This window comes from Perognathus longimembris, chromosome 17, assembly GCF_023159225.1.
Source record: "Perognathus longimembris pacificus isolate PPM17 chromosome 17, ASM2315922v1, whole genome shotgun sequence".
Taxonomy (NCBI): domain Eukaryota; kingdom Metazoa; phylum Chordata; class Mammalia; order Rodentia; family Heteromyidae; genus Perognathus; species Perognathus longimembris.
This window is the reverse complement of record NC_063177.1, coordinates 5,860,239-5,878,117: the sequence shown is the minus strand read 5'-3', so window position 1 is coordinate 5,878,117 and position 17,879 is coordinate 5,860,239. Positions and strand designations below refer to the sequence as shown.

The following is a 17,879-nucleotide window of genomic DNA, read 5'->3' as shown; positions in this document are numbered from 1 at the left end:
GCCTCCTTGTGCTCAAGGCTAGTAGTGCTCTACCACTTGAGCCATAGTGTCACTTCTGGCTTTTTCTGAATGGCTTATTGGAGATAAATCTCACAGACTTTTCTGCCCAGGCTTGCTTCCAACCACGATCCTCAGATCTCAACGTCTTGAGTAGCTAGGATTACAGGCATGAGCTACCAGTGCCTGGCCCAGGAAACTTTTAAATAGATATGTCATACATAAGGTTCCTAAAAATAGCAAATAAAGGAAGGCAGAAAAGAAATTAGAGGCGAGCAGGCTAAGAGATAAAATTGAATGTTTATGTTCAACAACTGGCTGGGGAAATTGCTGTAAAACCCCAACTGACAGGCTGCTTGATCCTGTACATTTTATGCAATTTAAGTTTTTAATTGATGATAAAATCAAATATATCACTTCACATTTGGTAAGATAGTTAAAACTATGATTTTATCAAGGGAGATGATAAAATAGTTCATCACTTACATATTTCAAAAACATTTGGGCATTTCATTTTATGTCACTTAATTAGGAGTCCAATGACAAAAGACCTGGGTAAATCCAGGAAGTAGGTCAGTAGTGATGGCTGACAGGGGAGTGGGGATGATAATGTAGAATTAGTGGTGACAGCTTCACAACATTATGAATATGACCAAAACCAAAGAGCTGTAATCATACAGGGTATATTTTATGGAGTGTGAATTATACCTTAATTGCTAAATAGAAAATTTAAAAATAAGTAACTAAATGATACATAGCTTGCCATTCTCTGGGATGACTTACTTTTTGGAGGTAAGTGACATGGAAACTAACTACAACATTGAGACTGTGATTGTCTACTTGCAATGCTTCCAGGTCATCATTTATTGCCACATTGCACGTATGGCAAGTGTGTGACATAGACTGAAGCTGCACCAGTTCTAGAGCTCACCAGAAGATTGGCTTTTGTGAATAATCCTTTAGAATCCTTTATACTTACTGGAGAAGTGCTGGCTACCAATACCATTTTAAAATGTAAGTTACAATTAAATGTGAATTCAACAACGTAATATCATGATCAGAGAAAAGTGAGGGTTGACTGGAACACTAGTAAGGGGAGAAGCAGAGGGAATCCTGCAGTGAGGCCTTCATCCCCTGGGGTTCCCTCACCTCAAAGAACTTTTGGGTTTCAGATCAGCTAAGGGAAAGGAAAATCAGACTCAATTTATACCTGTTGGCTAATGCACTGAGAAATGAAGCTCTAAATGAATGTTAAGATAATCAAATGTTTTTTGACCCTGTTTTTTACATTTCTCATTCCCTCATATGAAAATATTCTCAGGTTCTGCAACAGGATCCCAAACACAATTTTTTTTTTCTCTAAGTTGAGTGATTTTGGTGACTTCAGATCTTGATACTTCATTGTTTCTATTACTTGGGTATTTTTAAAGAGCTGCACATGTATGAGTCTGCATTTTTGTATGATGTAATTACATTTATGTAACATACAAATGTACATTTTGTGTGTATAATGATAGGCTGTCAGACTTGCCTGCTACTGCCCTACTCCCAAGCTAGGCAGAGGCAGGGCTTGTAAAAGATGAGATGAGCCTGGCACAATATGGGGAGGTCTCACCAGAGACTTCCAATGGCACCATGAGTGGGTATTATTTCACATGCTGCAGTTAAATTTCTAATCAACAAACTCATAGTTTAATCTTAAAAAAACAACAAGAAAAACATGTTCCAGCTGGGCTCTGGTGGCTCACACCTATAATCCTAGCTATTCAGAAGGCTGAAATCTAAGGATCACAGTTCAAACCCAGCCTGGACAGCAAAGCCTGTGAGATTCTTACCTCCAATTAACCACCAGAAAATCTGAAGTAACACTGTGGCTCAAAGTGGTAGAGTGCTAGCCTTGAGCAAAAAAAGCTCAGAGACATTGTCCAGGCCCTGAGCTCAAGCTCCATGACAAAAAAAAAAAAAAAAAAGTCACTTCTTATTTCTATAAGTAGAATAATCCTAAACTTGAGGTAAGCAGTTAATCAGCAGTAGACTGTGCTTCTTTCCTCCCCTTTTTGAGCTGACTTTGCCTTACATAAGGATAACAAGGTCAGGGAACAGAGAGGTATTTTGTAGGGGAAGGGCCTAGAAGTACCTGTCAATGTAAGGAGGATAGGAAGGAAGATGAAGGGAAGGAAAAATGAGAAATAGAGGCAACAGGGGAGGGGAAAAAGGAAAGAATTCAACTATGCACTCTAGAAATTTTTAGGTATAAGTGGCTGTTATCAAAGTCCTATCTTCTCTATTCCAGTTCTTTCTGAAAACTTTGACTAAGTTTCCTAAAATACCATTTCTAAAGTGGGTGTGAGTGGCTCACCAGAAGTTTCAGCACCAGCAGAGAACTCTTGAGAGACTCCACCCCCTCCTCCCCCCAAAAAAACCAAATCAGGGCTTAAAAATTTTTCTGACCTATGGCTCTTTTGCTATTTTGTGCCCATAAAATCCTACTGTGGGGTGACCATTCTCCCTTATCCATATCTATATCTGTGAAGTCTCTATGCTTCTGCTGGTTGATTGTGGTCTCTGCACTTCAGATTTACAGAGCATCACTTACAACCCATAGCATGGAGTCCAGGAGCTACCAGTAGGTTCTGCTGTTTTCTCTGGCTCCAAGACCAGGTCCACAAGGACCAAGCCATGCTCCCAACTCTGGAGTTTACAAAGGGAATGACTTATACATAGCCCTACAGACTTCTGCATATCAAATAGTGTGTGTGTGTGTGCATGCACACAACCATAAGTACTGGAATTGACCTCAGGGCCTATGCACTATCCTTAGTGTTTTCACTCAAGGTTGGTGCTCTGCCATTTGAACCACAGCTTTTTGGTGGTTAAAGAGTCTTATAAACCTTCTTGCCCAAGGTGGCTCGAACCACAATGCTCAGATCTCATGCAGCTTTCTGAGTGGTCAGGATTACAGACATAAGCCACTGGCCACTGGCAGAAAATAATTTCTGATGTTTTCTAGATGGTCACTAAAAATTTGTCTGCCAAAGGACCATCCTCCTCCAAAACTAACACTGAGGCTTCAAATAAAAATAATTTACCCAAGTAAAAACATCTTTGTACTTACAACAGCAATCTTTAAGTTATTTAAAAAATGGATTTATGTGATGTGTTTGGTCCTTAAACAAGTATCCCTGCTAACCAAGAAGCAAGCATGCAAGATGGGTCCACACCTGTTTATAGGTGTGTGCTGATATTCTGCCATCATCTCTGCTCCCATGCCAGGGCAGAACAAAGATACTTTATCTGAGTACCACCTTCCCAGCCAATTTACACTAGAAAATTAACTTAAGGTTCTGTTTGAAGGAGATGGGAAGCTAGAGAGGAAGGCCACTCACAGGCCTCTCTATGAGGTCGATGCAGGGCTGCAGGTCCAGGCCAAAGTCGATGAAGTTCCACTCGATGCCCTCGCGCTGGTACTCCTCCTGCTCCAGGATGAACATGGTGTGGTTGAACAGCTGCTGCAGCTTCTCATTGGTATAGTTGATACACAACTGCTCAAAGGAGTTCAGCTGCACATGTCCAGTCAATATCCAAGCGGTGGCAGAGAAAGGAATGCAGGAAGAATTAGCTATCAAGTTAATGGAAAAGTTCACTAAAAAAAGTGATGTTAGGTACCAGTGTCACTATTGGTTTTATCCAAAGCTAATGACTAAGGGAGGGATCTCTCTCAATGTGTCTCTTTCTCACTTCCCCATTTCCAACCTTCTTGAGAAGAAAAATGAACCATAGAGGGTTATGTCACATTACTGAATTACAAAAATTAAAAAAAGAAAAGAAGACAAACTTGTTTGTTAACTGAATCAACTGTAAATAAAATGTCAGTTCTTACTGATGAGCTATCAGGAAACAGAAATGAAGAAATACATGAAACAGAAAGTGAGAAGAAGAGACTTGGGAAGGGCAGAGCCTGGAGGAGAGCAAGTGTCCAGGGGCTGCGAGGAATCTACAGAATATATCCGTCCTGTTCTTTCTGTTTGCCACTGAGGCTTCTGACTCCACACTAGGGAAGAATTGACTAAAAGCATCTTCACCTCACAGGATTCTTTCTGGGAGTTCAGCCTGATGAGACACAGAATGTGCTTGGTACCTGTAAGGCTCCCGATTGCTTTTCTAAGTCAGCCCTTAACAAATGCCTGATCTCTGTCAATAGCAAAAGCGATGCTGCATTGCTGAGCATCTTTCTATCTCTGTCCCCTGAACTCTGCCCACTTTTCTACAGTGCTACTGCTTACTTATGTCTATGTAAATGGATTTTGCTGAGCTTTAGGATCATGTAACCCTGGTTAGAGTGGACTCCATGAGTGTCTTTTCTTTCTTTTTTTTTTTTTTTTGAAACAAATACCTACTTGTCTTTCATGCTAAACTATTGACTATATTTTAAAATAATTTATTTTTAGTGTGTGTGTGTGTGTGTGAGAGAGAGAGAGAGAGAGAGGGAGAGAGAGAGAGAGGGGTGGTGCTGGGGTGTGAATCCAGAGTCTCACATATGCTTAGTACATATTCTACCATTGAGCTACATTCCCTCGCCCAGGGCAACGAGATGTTTTATTTTGGCAGTGCTGAAATTTGAACTTAGGACTTCATGCTATCTAGGCATGCTCTCTACCACTTGAGTTATACCCCAACCCCAGCAACTGACTTTTTAGGAAAATCGGTAATGCTGGGGCTGGGAATATGGCCTAGTGGTAAAGCGCTCGCTTCATATACATGAAGCCCTGGGTTCGATTCCTCAGCACCACGTGTATAGAAAAAGCTGGAAGTGGCGCTGTGGATCAAGTGGTAGAGTGCTAGCCTTGAGCAAAAAGAAGCCAGGGACAGTGCTCAGGCCCTGAGTTCAAGCCCTAGGACTGGCAAAAAAAAAAAAAAAAAAAAAGGGCTGGGGATATAGCCTAGTGGCAAGAGTGCCTGCCTCGGATACACGAGGCCCTAGGTTCGATTCCCCAGCACCACATATACAGAAAACGGCCAGAAGCGGCGCTGTGGCTCAAGTGGCAGAGTGCTAGCAGCCTTGAGCGGGAAGAAGCCAGGGACAGTGCTCAGGCCCTGAGTCCAAGGCCCAGGACTGGCCAAAAAAAAAAAAAAAAAAAAAAAAGAAAATCAGTAATGCATGGTATCAAAACTGAAATGAACAAAGAACCACACTGAAGTTAATCTTGCTTCAGTCCCACACATTTGCCTACAATCAACCAGTGTCACCTATTTTTTGTGATTGTTCTGGAAACAGTCTATGCATGCACAAATGAGTATGTGATCTAGATTTTTTTTGGTCAGTTGTGGGGCTTGAACTTGGGGCCTGGGTACTCTCTAGCATTCTACCACTTTGAGCCATAGCACCAGTTCTGGTTTTCTGGTGGTTCATTGGAGATAAGAGTCTCATGGACTTTCCTGCCCTGGCTGGCTTTGAACAGAGATCCTCATATCTCAGCTTCCTGAGTAGTTAGGATTACAGGTGTGAGCCACCAGTGCATTGCTAGATTTTTTTTTTCTTTTTAATTAATACATCTTGAAGGGCTGGGGATGTAGGTCAGTGGTAGGGCAGCTGCCCAACCTGGGCTAGGCCTTGGGTTGATCCCCAGCACCACAAGAAACAGTGTATCTTGGAGATTTTTAATATCAGTATCCTCCTCATTCTTTACAAAGATGCAAAGCACTTACTATAAGGATGTTAACACAATTGAACCAATTTTTTTTTCTCCAGTCTTGGGGCTTGAACTCAGGGCCTGAGCACTGTCCCTGGCTTCTTTTTGCTCAAGGCTAGCACTCTACCACTTCAGCCACAGCGCTACCTCTGGCTTTTTCTATATATGTGGTGCTGAAGAATCAAACCCAGGGCTTCATGTATATGAGGCAAGCACTCTACTACTAGGCCATATTCCCAGCCCCTGAACCAATTTTTGAATAGTGAAAAGTTATACTTTTTTCCTTTCTTTCTCATAACAAATAATGCTCACTAAAAAACTTGGAATTTTTTTTGCAACTATTTTCTTTTTTCTGTCTGTATATTCATATGTTAAAATGATACTTTTTATAATATGCTTTGTCACTTAATACTTCTTGTCTATTCATTATTTGTTCTTTTTTATTACCTTGTATTGTAAATTGATTTTAGAAAATTGGTCCCTCTCTCCTTTGAAAGTTCTTATGAAAATATTTTAAACAAATATATAGTTTACACACGAGCTTTGGAAAGATTACACTTCCATGATATTAAATTACTCTTGGAGAGTAAGGTGGTTCTCTCCTTTTTTTTTTTTTTTTTTTTTTTACCATATGGGGCCTGAACTATTGTGGTAATAGTTCAACTACTGTGGTAATATATTACAACAATCTCATAACATTGCAGTGGTAGGCTTGGTGGATAGAGGTACTTACTCTCAGAGATGCCTTACTTTTTAGGAGGACAGACACAACATTTTAAAGGGGTTCATTTTAAAACAAGGAAATTCAGTACCCTTTAGTAGCTAAAGTAACACACTGATCACAAGAGGTAGTTAGTTAATATTTCCATTTGCTATGCAGACTATCAAAGAAGAATGACAAACTGTATCTGTTGAAATGTTGCTTCTACTTGCATCTAAAGTTAAAAAGATACTTATTTTTAGAAAAACAACATTCTGTCAGCTTCTCTGCACATCTGTCAGCAAGGATGTGATCGCAAGCCTCTGCTGTCTGGATGGTGTGCTTGGAAAAATCTAGCCAGATGCACAGTGCAATGTATGGAACCCTACAGGACACTGCTGGCCACTGTGCCACTCACCTCTCCCTGCGCCTCAAGGTAGCACCTGTGCCTGGCCAGCCACCGTGCTCTGCCACATGGTCTTTATGATGCCCTACTTCTACTCTGATACCATACTATTACTCCATGTCTTTAACTCCCCTTTCCCTTTGATCAGCTATGTCCAGACATCCTGGCTTTCCAGCAGTTTCTAAGCATTGACAAACATTCTCCCATATAGAGGCAACTGGATTTGCACTTGCTTGAGGAAGGCATTCTGAAGTTGACAGCTTTTTGTCCTTTAAGAATCCCCAAACAGAGGGCTGGGAATGTGGCTTAGTGGTAGAGTGCTTGCCTAGCATGCATGAAGCCCTGGGTTTGATTCCTCAGTATCACATAAACAGAAAAAAAAAAAAAAAAGGAAACTCCAGATAGTTTAAAGGTAAAACTGTTCCTTGCCCCCCTACTGCTGTTTATCACAGGACCTTTCACTGGGTTACTCACACATTTGCCATCTAAGTGGTTATTTGCCTTACTTGTTTCACTGTAGTAGAATGGCCAGCACTGAATCTATTTGTTGTCATATTCCTGGTACCTGGCACTGGACCTGATTCATAATGACCCCGAACATTTGCTAAAGAACAAACAATCATGAAGAAGAGAAGGGCGGGAAAGAAGGAGAAATACCTCGAAAATCTCAAATCCAGCAATATCCAGGATTCCAATGAAAGATGCTCCCTGTCGTTTGGTCCTATCCAGAGCTTTATTGATACGGTGAACAAGCCAGCGAAAGAGCCGCTCATAGGTAGCCTTTGCCAATGCTTCCACTGCAAAATCTGCCTACAATGAGGTAATATTAACATTTTGTCAGGGAAATAAATTCAAGGAAGCATTAGTAGCTGTCATATAGAGTTGAACGTTACACAGAATTAAAAAAAACTTGAAATGTGTATTGTTTAATTCCATTTCAATTCCACACATTAACAGGGGGCAGTTTTAATACCATTAAATAGAAGTGGGATAATCATTTTGGAGGATGGGCAAAGATGCCTGGAGAACTAAACTCCTCTCCTGGCCCCAGGGTTCTGAGCAGTAGCATCTGTCTCAGCTTGGTCAGTTGACACTTTGCCACAGAAAAATCACCTCCCAATCTTCTTAGTCAAAGCCATTAGTGTACTCCCTAAAGCAGTCTATAGCTAAACAGTAAATGTAACTCCTTTGCCCTTGCTGCCTGGCACCCAGCACAGGCTGGTTTGGACCTTGAAGTATTCATTTGCCAACTGGGTTATAGGTCCACACTTGGGAAAACTTGATGTTTCAACTTTACTTTTAATATGCTACACAGAAAAAAATTACTCATTTACTACTAAGGCGCATGCATAAATTAGAATTTTTATAGAGTCAGTTTGTTACATGGCGATCAGAATATCATTGCTCATCATTTAAACACAGGTGCAATGAAAGGAAACACTGAACTTACTTGTTCTTTGGTCTGGGCTTTCTGCACATAGTCTCGGCCCACCTTGATGCGGGGGGTGAGGATAGCCCGAGTGAACTCCATCACATTCATCCCAAGCAGGTGGCAGAGCTTCTGTGCAACTGAAGCAGAAAAATCCCCCAAATACAACATTTTCACACATGATTGAATCATAACATCCAACAAACATTTGGGGGGGGGGGAACCCTAGTTACCATTCAATTATACAAAAAAAAAAAAAAAAAGGCTTGAAGTTCTTCTTAGGAGTGTATACCAATCCTCATCTGCCTATTGGAGATTGTGTTTTTGTTGGTTGTAGGGCTTGAACTTGGCCTGGGTGCTGTCCCTGAGCTTTTTCACTCAAGGCTAGGCTAGTGCTCTACCACTTTGAGGCTCAGTTCCACTTCTGGGTTTTTGGTGGTTAATTGAGATAAGAGTCTTACAGACTTTCCTGCCCAGGCTGGATCAGAACTACGATCCTCAGATCTCAGCCTCCTAAGTGGTTAGGATTACAGATGTGAGCCACCAGTGTCTGGAAGGATATTACATTTTAAATCCATACTATACTAATACATAGTAATCTTACATGGCTTCATTTGAAATCACTTAGAACCATAGGAGAGCCACATGGAGGACAGAAGCAATCCCACTTCTCTGACTGAATGATGCACAAAAGGCTCCTGGAGTGCTAAGATAATGAGCTAGGAAAAATGTGATCTGGAAATGGTGACCATGGGGAGAAGTGAGACAAGTTCCTTGCAAGACCCACACAGAGTTAAGTGTTAGCAAGTCCAAATTGGTTGATAAAAAAAGATCAACTTGGGGCTGGGCTTAGTGGTATAGTGCTTGCCAAGCATGCACAAAGCCCTGGGTTCAATTTCTCAGTACCACATAAACAGAAAAAGCTGCAAATGTTGTTGTGGCTTAAGAGTGCTCCTTGGGCTGGGAATGTGGCCTAGTGGCAAGAGTGCTTGCCTCGTATACATAAAGCCCTGGGTTTGATACCCCAGCACCACATATATAGAAAATGGCCAGAAGTGGCGCTGTGGCTCAAGAGGCAGAGTGCTAGCCTTGAGCAAAAAGAAGCCAGAAACAGTGGTTAGGCTCTGAGTCCAAACCCAGGACTGGCAAAAAAAAAAAAAACTGCTAGGCTGGTAGAGTGCTAGCTCAGGGATAGTGCCCAGGCCCTGAGTTCAGGGCCCAGGACTGGTAGAAAAAAAGACTAAAAGGTAGGTGACATGATTTATGTCCAACTTCAACCCTTGTGGGACACAGTGGATGCCCTTGTGAGGTGAAGTGACCTGGGGGGGAGGGGTAAACCATTCAGAGCAACAGAGACATTCCTCATTTCCCTTTGGACTCGAGACTAGCAGGTGAGCAAGCAAGACCTTATCTTTTGAGATAAGGTCTCTGGAATTCTCAGTTCTCTGGCCGCTGTCTTCTGAGTGCTGGCATTACAAGTGTGGGTTGCCATATTCAGTCAAAAAATATTGTTTTGGTTTGCAAACTTTTTGTTCCTGACTAGTATCAATTTAAATCCTTCCCCCACCTTTTTCTTTCTGTCCCTTTTGTGTAAATCCTGGGACTGAAACTCATGGCCTGAGCTTTCAGTTATTAATTCAAGATAAGAGTCTCAAGACTTTTCTGATAGGGCTGGCTTTGAAATACTATCCTCAGATCTCAGCCTCCTGAGTAGCTAGGATTACAGGTGTGAGCCACTGGTACCCATCTTAAATCTATTTCCAGTGTTTATAAAAACAGGAAGATTTCTTTTCAAAATATAGATTTCTAACTTTCTTTGGAACACTAGACTTATTTTTCTGACAAAGTCAAAACTGTTGAGACCTGAGCAGCTATAGCTCCCTTCCAGGCAAGCTGCATGGTCTCCTGCAGCTGAGTTCCTGTCCTCTCCATTACCACTAAGACAGTGGGCACTGCTGTTCTCTGTCCTACACTGTCCCCTTCCCTCAGTTAGGGAACTGGGTTGGCCATCTTGATCAAGAGTTCCTCGGGGAGAGCAGATAAATGTATATAGAAAATGTAGTGTGTGTGTGTGTGAAAGAGAGAGGTACACACATTTTCATATATATATGACTTACAAAAAAAAGGGTTTTGATTAATAGGAGGTTGGAAGGAGAGGAAAGAGAAACAGGCTCTGTTGGAGGGAGTAGGAACTATCAGGTGGAGGATGAACTAACAGAGGAAATGAGGATGAATATGGTCAAAGTAGATTATGTGTATGAAAGTAGAACAAAAAGAACTGTTGAAATTGTTTTAGACAGAGACAGAGGGTAAGGGTGTGAGACAGTGTGGTAGAGGTATAAGATGGATTGGAATACATTGTAAAAATGTGTGGAAATGTCACAAGGAAAGCCCTCTACCTCCATGTAACTAATGTATGCTAACTTAAAAAACTCCTGGGGAGCTGGGTGCCCATGGCTTATACCTATAATCCTAGCTACACAGGAGGCTGAGACCTTAGGATTTCAATTTGAAGCCAGCCCATGTAGAAAAGCCTGTGAGACTCTTATCTCAAATTAACTACCAAAACGCCAGAAGTGGAGCTGAAACTCAAGTGGGAGAGCATAGGCCTCAAGATAAAAGCTCAGGGACAATGTCCAGGACCTGAGTTCAAGTTGTAAGACCCCCCCCCCAAAAAAAAGTTTCTGGGGAACACAGGAAGCACAGAATGTTGCCACATATTCTTAGAGAACACAACAAGCCACTGAATAGAAAGAATCACCAGTTTACCTGTGTTTTCCGGCATGGAAGCTTGATCTGTATTTCTCTCCTTTTTGAAAGAAATATTTCCAAACTGTAGTACTGAGGATACAACTTTAAGCATTGCTTCATTTTGATTAAAAAAAAGAAAGGAAAAAACAACCCATCAAAAATGTAACAGATATATTCTCATACTTTGTGCTAAACATTAGCTATACAGAACTTCTTGGTAAGATACATTGTTTGGATTTCATAAAACTAAACATGGGTCTTCCCAACCAAATCTAGCCTAGAGAACTGACACCCAATCCATATACTCCTGAGTGGTGGGGGAGTCACACATACACAGAATCTCTTCATGGGAGAAGCCCATTATGTGCATGGCCTCCATGGTCTCCTGGAAGTTATCCTTGTCCTGCTGGCCCGGAATGGGGATGTAGCCATTGGAGAGAAATCTGTAGTTACTAAATCCTTCGAGGAGTAAGTCGGCTGGAGGGAAATACAATGGAATAAAACACAATAAAAACTCCTTAAACAGAAGAAAGCACCTATGGGCTAAGGCGTCATAGGACACAGGGTCTTGAAGTTCTTACCAGCAGGTACATTTTCTTCCTTTTTTGTATATTCACATAAACCCATAGACATATACTACTTCCCCCCCACCTGTACCGGAAAAAGGAAATGAGGGAACAATGCAAAAACCTCAGCAGGAGTTTTTACAACAGTGCTCTGTACAGTATAATACTGAGTTTTAAATTGGATAGCTGGGAAGTGACTCAATTGTCCAGGTTGTTTTTATTGTTTCCAGATTTAAATAGTCATCTTTTGAAGGAAAGCTTTTAAAATTATTCTGTGCATGCTCCCCCCCTCCCCCACTACCCCAAGCCCTCCTGGCTAGTCCTAGGGCTTGAACTCAGGACCTGGGCACTGTCCCTGAGCTTTTGTGCTCAAGGCTAGTGCTCTACCACTTGAGCCACAACTCCATTTCTGGTTTGTTGGGGTGATTAATTGGTGATAAGAGTTTCAAAGACTTCCCTGTCTGGGCTAGCTTCAAACCATGATCCTCAGATCTCAGCCTCCTGAGTAGCTAAGATTACAGGAGTAAGCTACATAAGCAGCCTGGTTTGCATCAAACATTTTGAGGTCGGTTATGAAAGCTTCCATGAACATAAGAAAGACAGGATGTAGAAGGCCCAGGTACCAACAAGGACATTCTGACCCCTGTGAAGGCCTTCAAATGCTTTCTCCAAGCCAATTTGTGAGGCTAGGGGATCAAACGCAGGGCTGTGTGCATTCTAAGCATGGACTCTTCAACTGAACCCCCAGCTCCCAAGCCAGTGTATTTAGTGGCTGGCTCCTCTTTACAGCGCTGAGCAACAGGTCAAAGTACTCTTCTGACCAGAATGCTCACTGATGCAGTTTGTTATCAAATGGACAGGGTGATCTGTCCCTAGGACAAATGCACACAGGTGCACCCAGCTTTCCCTGTAGCAAACTCTCTTGCTATACTTAAATTTCCATTGTCTCTCCTCTCTCCCAATTCTTACCTACAGCACCTCTGACTTCTATTATGAACTATCTGCTTTCCTATTCTAGTCTGATTTAACACAATAATGTTTAAAAAATTTAATTAATTCCTATTGCAGTTATTATCTCCTGAATTTGAGGATTTTATTCTTGTCATATTGCATAATCTTGAACTTTCAGACTTTCCCTGGGAATTACTGTATGTTGCTTAGTATTTTCCCCTTACAGGTCTTTCTCTAATTAATTTCTGGGTTCGATGCTTTCACAGATGAATGTGAGTAACTAAAGCCCACATTCCATGAAACATTGTGTATGTGTCTGCTGTCATATCTAGACAATAACCACATAAACAATACAGGACTGAGGCTCAGGAGGGACTAGGGGACTGGAAGTTGTGTATTCTCTCTCTCCATTATTCTTGATTTAGCAAAACTCTCATCCTTATTAGAATGCCGTTTGCCCTGCCCAGCTCAGCTCTTCTAAGCCTGTGACAATCCATCAAATCCACCAGCAGTCCTTCCTTCCTTCCATCCCCCCACCCCACCCCCGTGGTACTGGTTCTTGGAGCTTTGATTACAGGGTGAACCACGGAAACCTGGCACCAATGAGTCTTTTGATAAGAAGGGAACATACATACATTTACTTACAACTCTAGGAATAAAAGCCTTTCATCTACTACTTTATTTGGTAAACATTTCCTTACTTTTCCATCTATAAATGTTGAAACAGAATTGGATAAAAATGTATCATTTGTCTTCCAACCTAAATTTTTGTTAAAAAAAAATAAAGTTCAGAAGCTAAAATGACACTTATATACCTGCCATTTCAAGTACTTTCCTAATCGCGTAGCATTTCAATTCTATTTTCTTTCTCAGGGTTTGACTAGCTGGATATCTGGGGGTTTTGTGTGTCCATGTGCATGTGTGCATGCACAGTGTACATCTGTTGCTCAAACCTGTTCTCCATCAATGAAACTTACGTTACAGCTGAATGAGAAGAGTAAAAGCCTGATCACTTACACTTAAGGTGTTCCCCAGCTCCTGACAGCAGCTGGTAAAAGATATGAAAAGTGCGCTCATCCTTTGCCTGGCGAACAGCACGAGACTTTTCCAGAAGGTCTGAGCAGAGAGGGTTAAGGATTAACTATTAAAAGGATTCTTCATTCTATATGAATTTAATTTGAAACAATGTTTTCTCTCATAGATATACATCAGCTATGCTATAGTCCATTCTAAAGGACTGCATATGAGAAAAAGAAAATACATGCAACTCATGTTCCTTATTGACCCACAATCACTGGGCTGGGAGCAACTAAGGAGCTCCCTTCTCCCATTCCACCTTCCTTCTCCTAAGTCATTAAAAAGCCACAGCACTTCACAAGGTGCTGCAAATAGCTAGTAAAACTAAAGTAAAAAAAAAAATAAAAGAAACAATCCACCCACCTTTTGGGGTTAGAGGCATGGCTCAGCCAGTGAGCAAAAGCAAATCCCAATCTTGACCAAAAAAAAGGAAGAAGTGAGAAGGAAGGAAGCAAAGCAAAGCAAAGAAAGAAGAGGTGGGCGCTGGTGGCTACTCAGGAGGCTAAGATCCGAGGCCAGCCTAGGCAGCAAAGTTTGGGTGAGACTCTTATATCCAATTAAACACCAAAAAAGCCAGAAGTAGAGCTGTGCCTCAAGTGGTGGTGTACTAGCCTTGAGCAAAGAAGCTTAGGCCCCGAGTTCAAGCCCCAATACTGGCAGCAAAAAATAAAAAAGAAAGAAGAAAAAAGAAAGAAAAGGTGTTCAATGAAGGCAAAGCTCTATAATACCTGAGTTACCACAATTTCACAAAGATGGAAATGAAGACTCAAAAAAAATTAATCAAAAGAGCACAGCTGGGCTGGGAATATGGCCTAGTGGCAAGAGTGTTTGCTTTGTATACATGAAGCCCTGGGTTCGATTTTCCAGCACCATATATATAGAAAATGGCCAGAGGTGGCGCTGTGGCTCAAGTGGCAGAGTGCTAGCCTTGAGCAAAAAGGAAGCCAGGGACAGTGCTCAGGCCCTGAGTTCAAGGCCCAGTACTGGCCAAAAAAAAAAAAAGAGCACAGCTAATGAGTGGTGGAGCTACCAATGGATCTCGGTGGGATGTCCACATGCCTGTGTTGGGCCACTCTGCTCCCCCAGGGCCCCTTTTCTGAAGCAACAGCCTCATGTGACAGTGGTGCGGCCTGTTCCTTCCACACCTCAGGTCCCTTTTCCAGTGCCCCGAGATGTAGCTCTGGCCCAGGTGCCAGCTGTGAACTGTCACAATGGGTGCTTCTCACTGAGCTTTGGCTTCCCAGACGCAGTAGCTTCTTGCCAGCAGCACCTGCATTATAAGACTAGTCCACACCGGCTGTGAGCCAGGCCGTCTGAGGTCAGAGTAGAACTGCTGTGTGGTGTCCGGATGCTTCTTGACTACCTGTGCGTTGAGGCATACTTAGATCTCACAGAATCTGTGTTACTGTTTTGCAGGGATTGTCTGCTTTTTTCTTCTTTTCATGTCTATTGGGGCTTGTATTCAGAGTTTTGTGCTTTTATTTGGCTTTCTTGCTCACAGCTGGCACTCTACCATTTGAGCTATGCCCCCAGCATGGCACTTTCTTGGTTAATTGGACATGGAGTCCTGTGGACTTTTCTGTCCAGGCTGGCTTCAAATCATGATCCTCTAGGTTTCAGTCTCCACAGTAGCTAGGATTACAGATGTGGCTTATCATTTCCTCATTTTGGGATCATAGCTTCTGTAGGTCCACAAAATAAAGCAATTCTGTATGTGCCAAATAGCTTGAGTTTTAAGCCAAACAATCCCACACTTTGGTGAAAAATATACTCAGATGAATGACGCTATGTATAACAAAATTAAACTGAATTAATGACTGTCATTTTCAAATGTTTCACTTTTTTTTTTTTTTTGCCAGTCCTAGGCCGTGAACTCAGGGCTTGAGCACTGTCCCTGGCTTCTTTTTTGCTCAAGGCTAGCACTCTGCCACTTGAGCCACAGCGCCACTTCTGGCCATTTTCTGTATATGTGGTGCTGAGGAATCGAACCCAGGGCCTCATGTATATGAGGCAAGCACTCTTGCCACTAGGCCATATCCCCAGCCCCCACTTTTTTCTTTTTATCTTAAGTGCAGAAACAGAATTTTAGTTTCTCCATCTATCGGTCTATATCTATAAAATCTGTTAGTTTACTTATTGCACTGAGGATTGTTTTTGCTTTCTTTTTTTTGCTGGTCATGGGGCTTGAACTCTGGGCCTGGGCTCTGTTCCTGATCTTCTGTGCTCAAGGCTAATGCCCTACCACTTGAGCCACAGTGCCACTTTCAGCTTTTTCTGAGTAGTTTGTTGAAGATAAGAATGTCATGCCATGGACATTCCTGCCTAGACTGGCTTTGAACTGTGATCTTCAGATCTCAGCCTCCTGGGTAGGTGGGAGGTGGTGTGAGCCACTGCTGCCTGGTTTTGTTTTTGCTTTCTAGGCAAGCCATTTACCACCTGAGCCACACCTTCAGCCTTATTTTTTTTTTTCTTCAAACAGGGTCTTGCTATAACCATAGGCATGCAGCACCATACCTGACTATACCTACATTTCTTAGGGCCATTCTATGCATGTGATATTTCCTAGGGCCATTCTATATATTTGACATGAAATGCTTTTTAAAAAAATTAATATTAACTGAAATTATTTTAATTCCATCATCTTGTAAGACCTGTTCACTAAGTATGTGCTTATCTTATTATAGAAGATGATAAAAAGTCGGGGAGGGAAGCAATGGCTGCCAGAGTAGTTGTGGGTACCTCCCCAGACCTATAGGTTATGGCTGGCTCCAAAAGCAAATGGCAATATCCACCCCACTCTGGAGGTGGCTACAAGTATCTAGAAGAGCTCACACTTCCTGCAGTGGGAGTGACACTGTTGAGGCTGTTGAGAGATCTACTAAATAATTATTTGGGGTTATACAATGATGAGAAAGGATACAGGTTTCAATGTTGGCCCCGACGATGTAGCCAGTTACATCAAAGTTGATTCGAATGAACTTGCCCTGGAAATAAATTAAAAAGAGAAAATTGGAAATAAATAAGGATGTAGAGTATCTGAGTACTATGATAAAATAATAAGACAATGTGCCATGAAAAGTATACATAAAAAAAAATAGTTCTTTGACACTGTCTCAAATAGAATGAAAGGCCTCAATATCTATAAAAAAAAAAAAAGCATCAGGAAGGTATACTACATTTTCGTACTCAGATGATAAAACTATAAATTTAACAAAAAGGAACATAAGAAACTCAATGTTTAGAACTTTAAAAGCTTTTCTAAATAATCTGATATGAGAGATTTTAACATTTTTAAAGAAATACTATATCCTATTTTATATTGACAGATTTTAAATTAGAATGTCTAGATTCTTTTTTAGGAAGATACAAAGCTACCTAGGAGAAAAACAAAAATGAATACAAAATGTAACTAGACCATCAATTATAAAAAATAACAAGACAGAATTACTTCTTTAAAATGATGGATTGGCTTTATAAAAGTTTTGACAATTTTTTAAGCAATATTTGATTCCCTTATATCATATAACTGTCTTTAGGAAAAGAGAAAATAGTAATTGTTTCATAGTTCACTTATGAAGTTATAACACTGAGTACCCAAATTGGTAAAGTAGCACTAAAAAAGGAAAAAAATAAAAATATGGTCATGGCTTACTTGTACAAAGAGCCAAATTAGATACTTTAAAAACAAATAAGCAGCCGAGAGGTAGTTCAGTGGCAAAGCACTTGCCTAGCAAGAGCAATGTCCTGGGTTTGATCCCCAGTACCAAAAAAAAAGAAAAAACAAAAACAAAACAAAACAAAAACCCAACAAATAAGCAACAAAAACAACGAAACAACTCCAAAGAAACATAAACAACATTCTAGGACTGCTAATCATTCATCATGCTGAGAGGACACTAAGAAGCTGATGCTATAATTTTTGAGGAAATGGAAGGACATAGGGCTAATCACAGTTCTGAGAAAGTGGCCCAGAGCTGGATATCTCCTACTACTTGATTTCCAAGAGCTATAAATTTATGAAATTGTATAATATCAGTATAGGGACAGACACAGAGACCAATGGAACAGAATAGAATTCAGGAACACACCCTACGTGTAAGGACTGTGCATTTTCAACAACAGTGCCAAGATACTTTAATAAAGACAGGATAGGCTTTGCAAAGAAAAGATATGTGAAAATATGCAAAAAGAAATCAAACAAAACAGAAAGACTCGAGACCTTTACTTCACGCCATATACAAAAATTTACTTGAAATAAAACTTAGGCCTAAATATATGAACTAAAATGATAAAACTTCTCAAATGGGAAAAT

The 17,879-nt window shown here is 41.1% G+C and overlaps 1 protein-coding gene across 4 annotated transcripts in view; it reads right to left on the bottom strand.

The window, feature by feature from the left end:
• Positions 1–17,879, bottom strand: part of Myh10 (myosin heavy chain 10) — a 141,670-nt gene that overhangs the window by 51,750 nt on the left and 72,041 nt on the right. For all 4 annotated transcript variants that reach the window (XM_048365454.1, XM_048365456.1, XM_048365453.1 and 1 more), the window contains exons 7-13: positions 16,488–16,551; positions 13,508–13,606; positions 11,307–11,450; positions 10,992–11,087; positions 8,244–8,362; positions 7,451–7,603; positions 3,384–3,557 (exon numbers count right to left, since the gene is read on the bottom strand). In XM_048365454.1, coding sequence (XP_048221411.1) covers positions 3,384–3,557; positions 7,451–7,603; positions 8,244–8,362; positions 10,992–11,087; positions 11,307–11,450; positions 13,508–13,606; positions 16,488–16,551 — 849 coding nt within the window. The remainder of the gene's footprint in view (positions 1–3,383; positions 3,558–7,450; positions 7,604–8,243; positions 8,363–10,991; positions 11,088–11,306; positions 11,451–13,507; positions 13,607–16,487; positions 16,552–17,879) is intronic.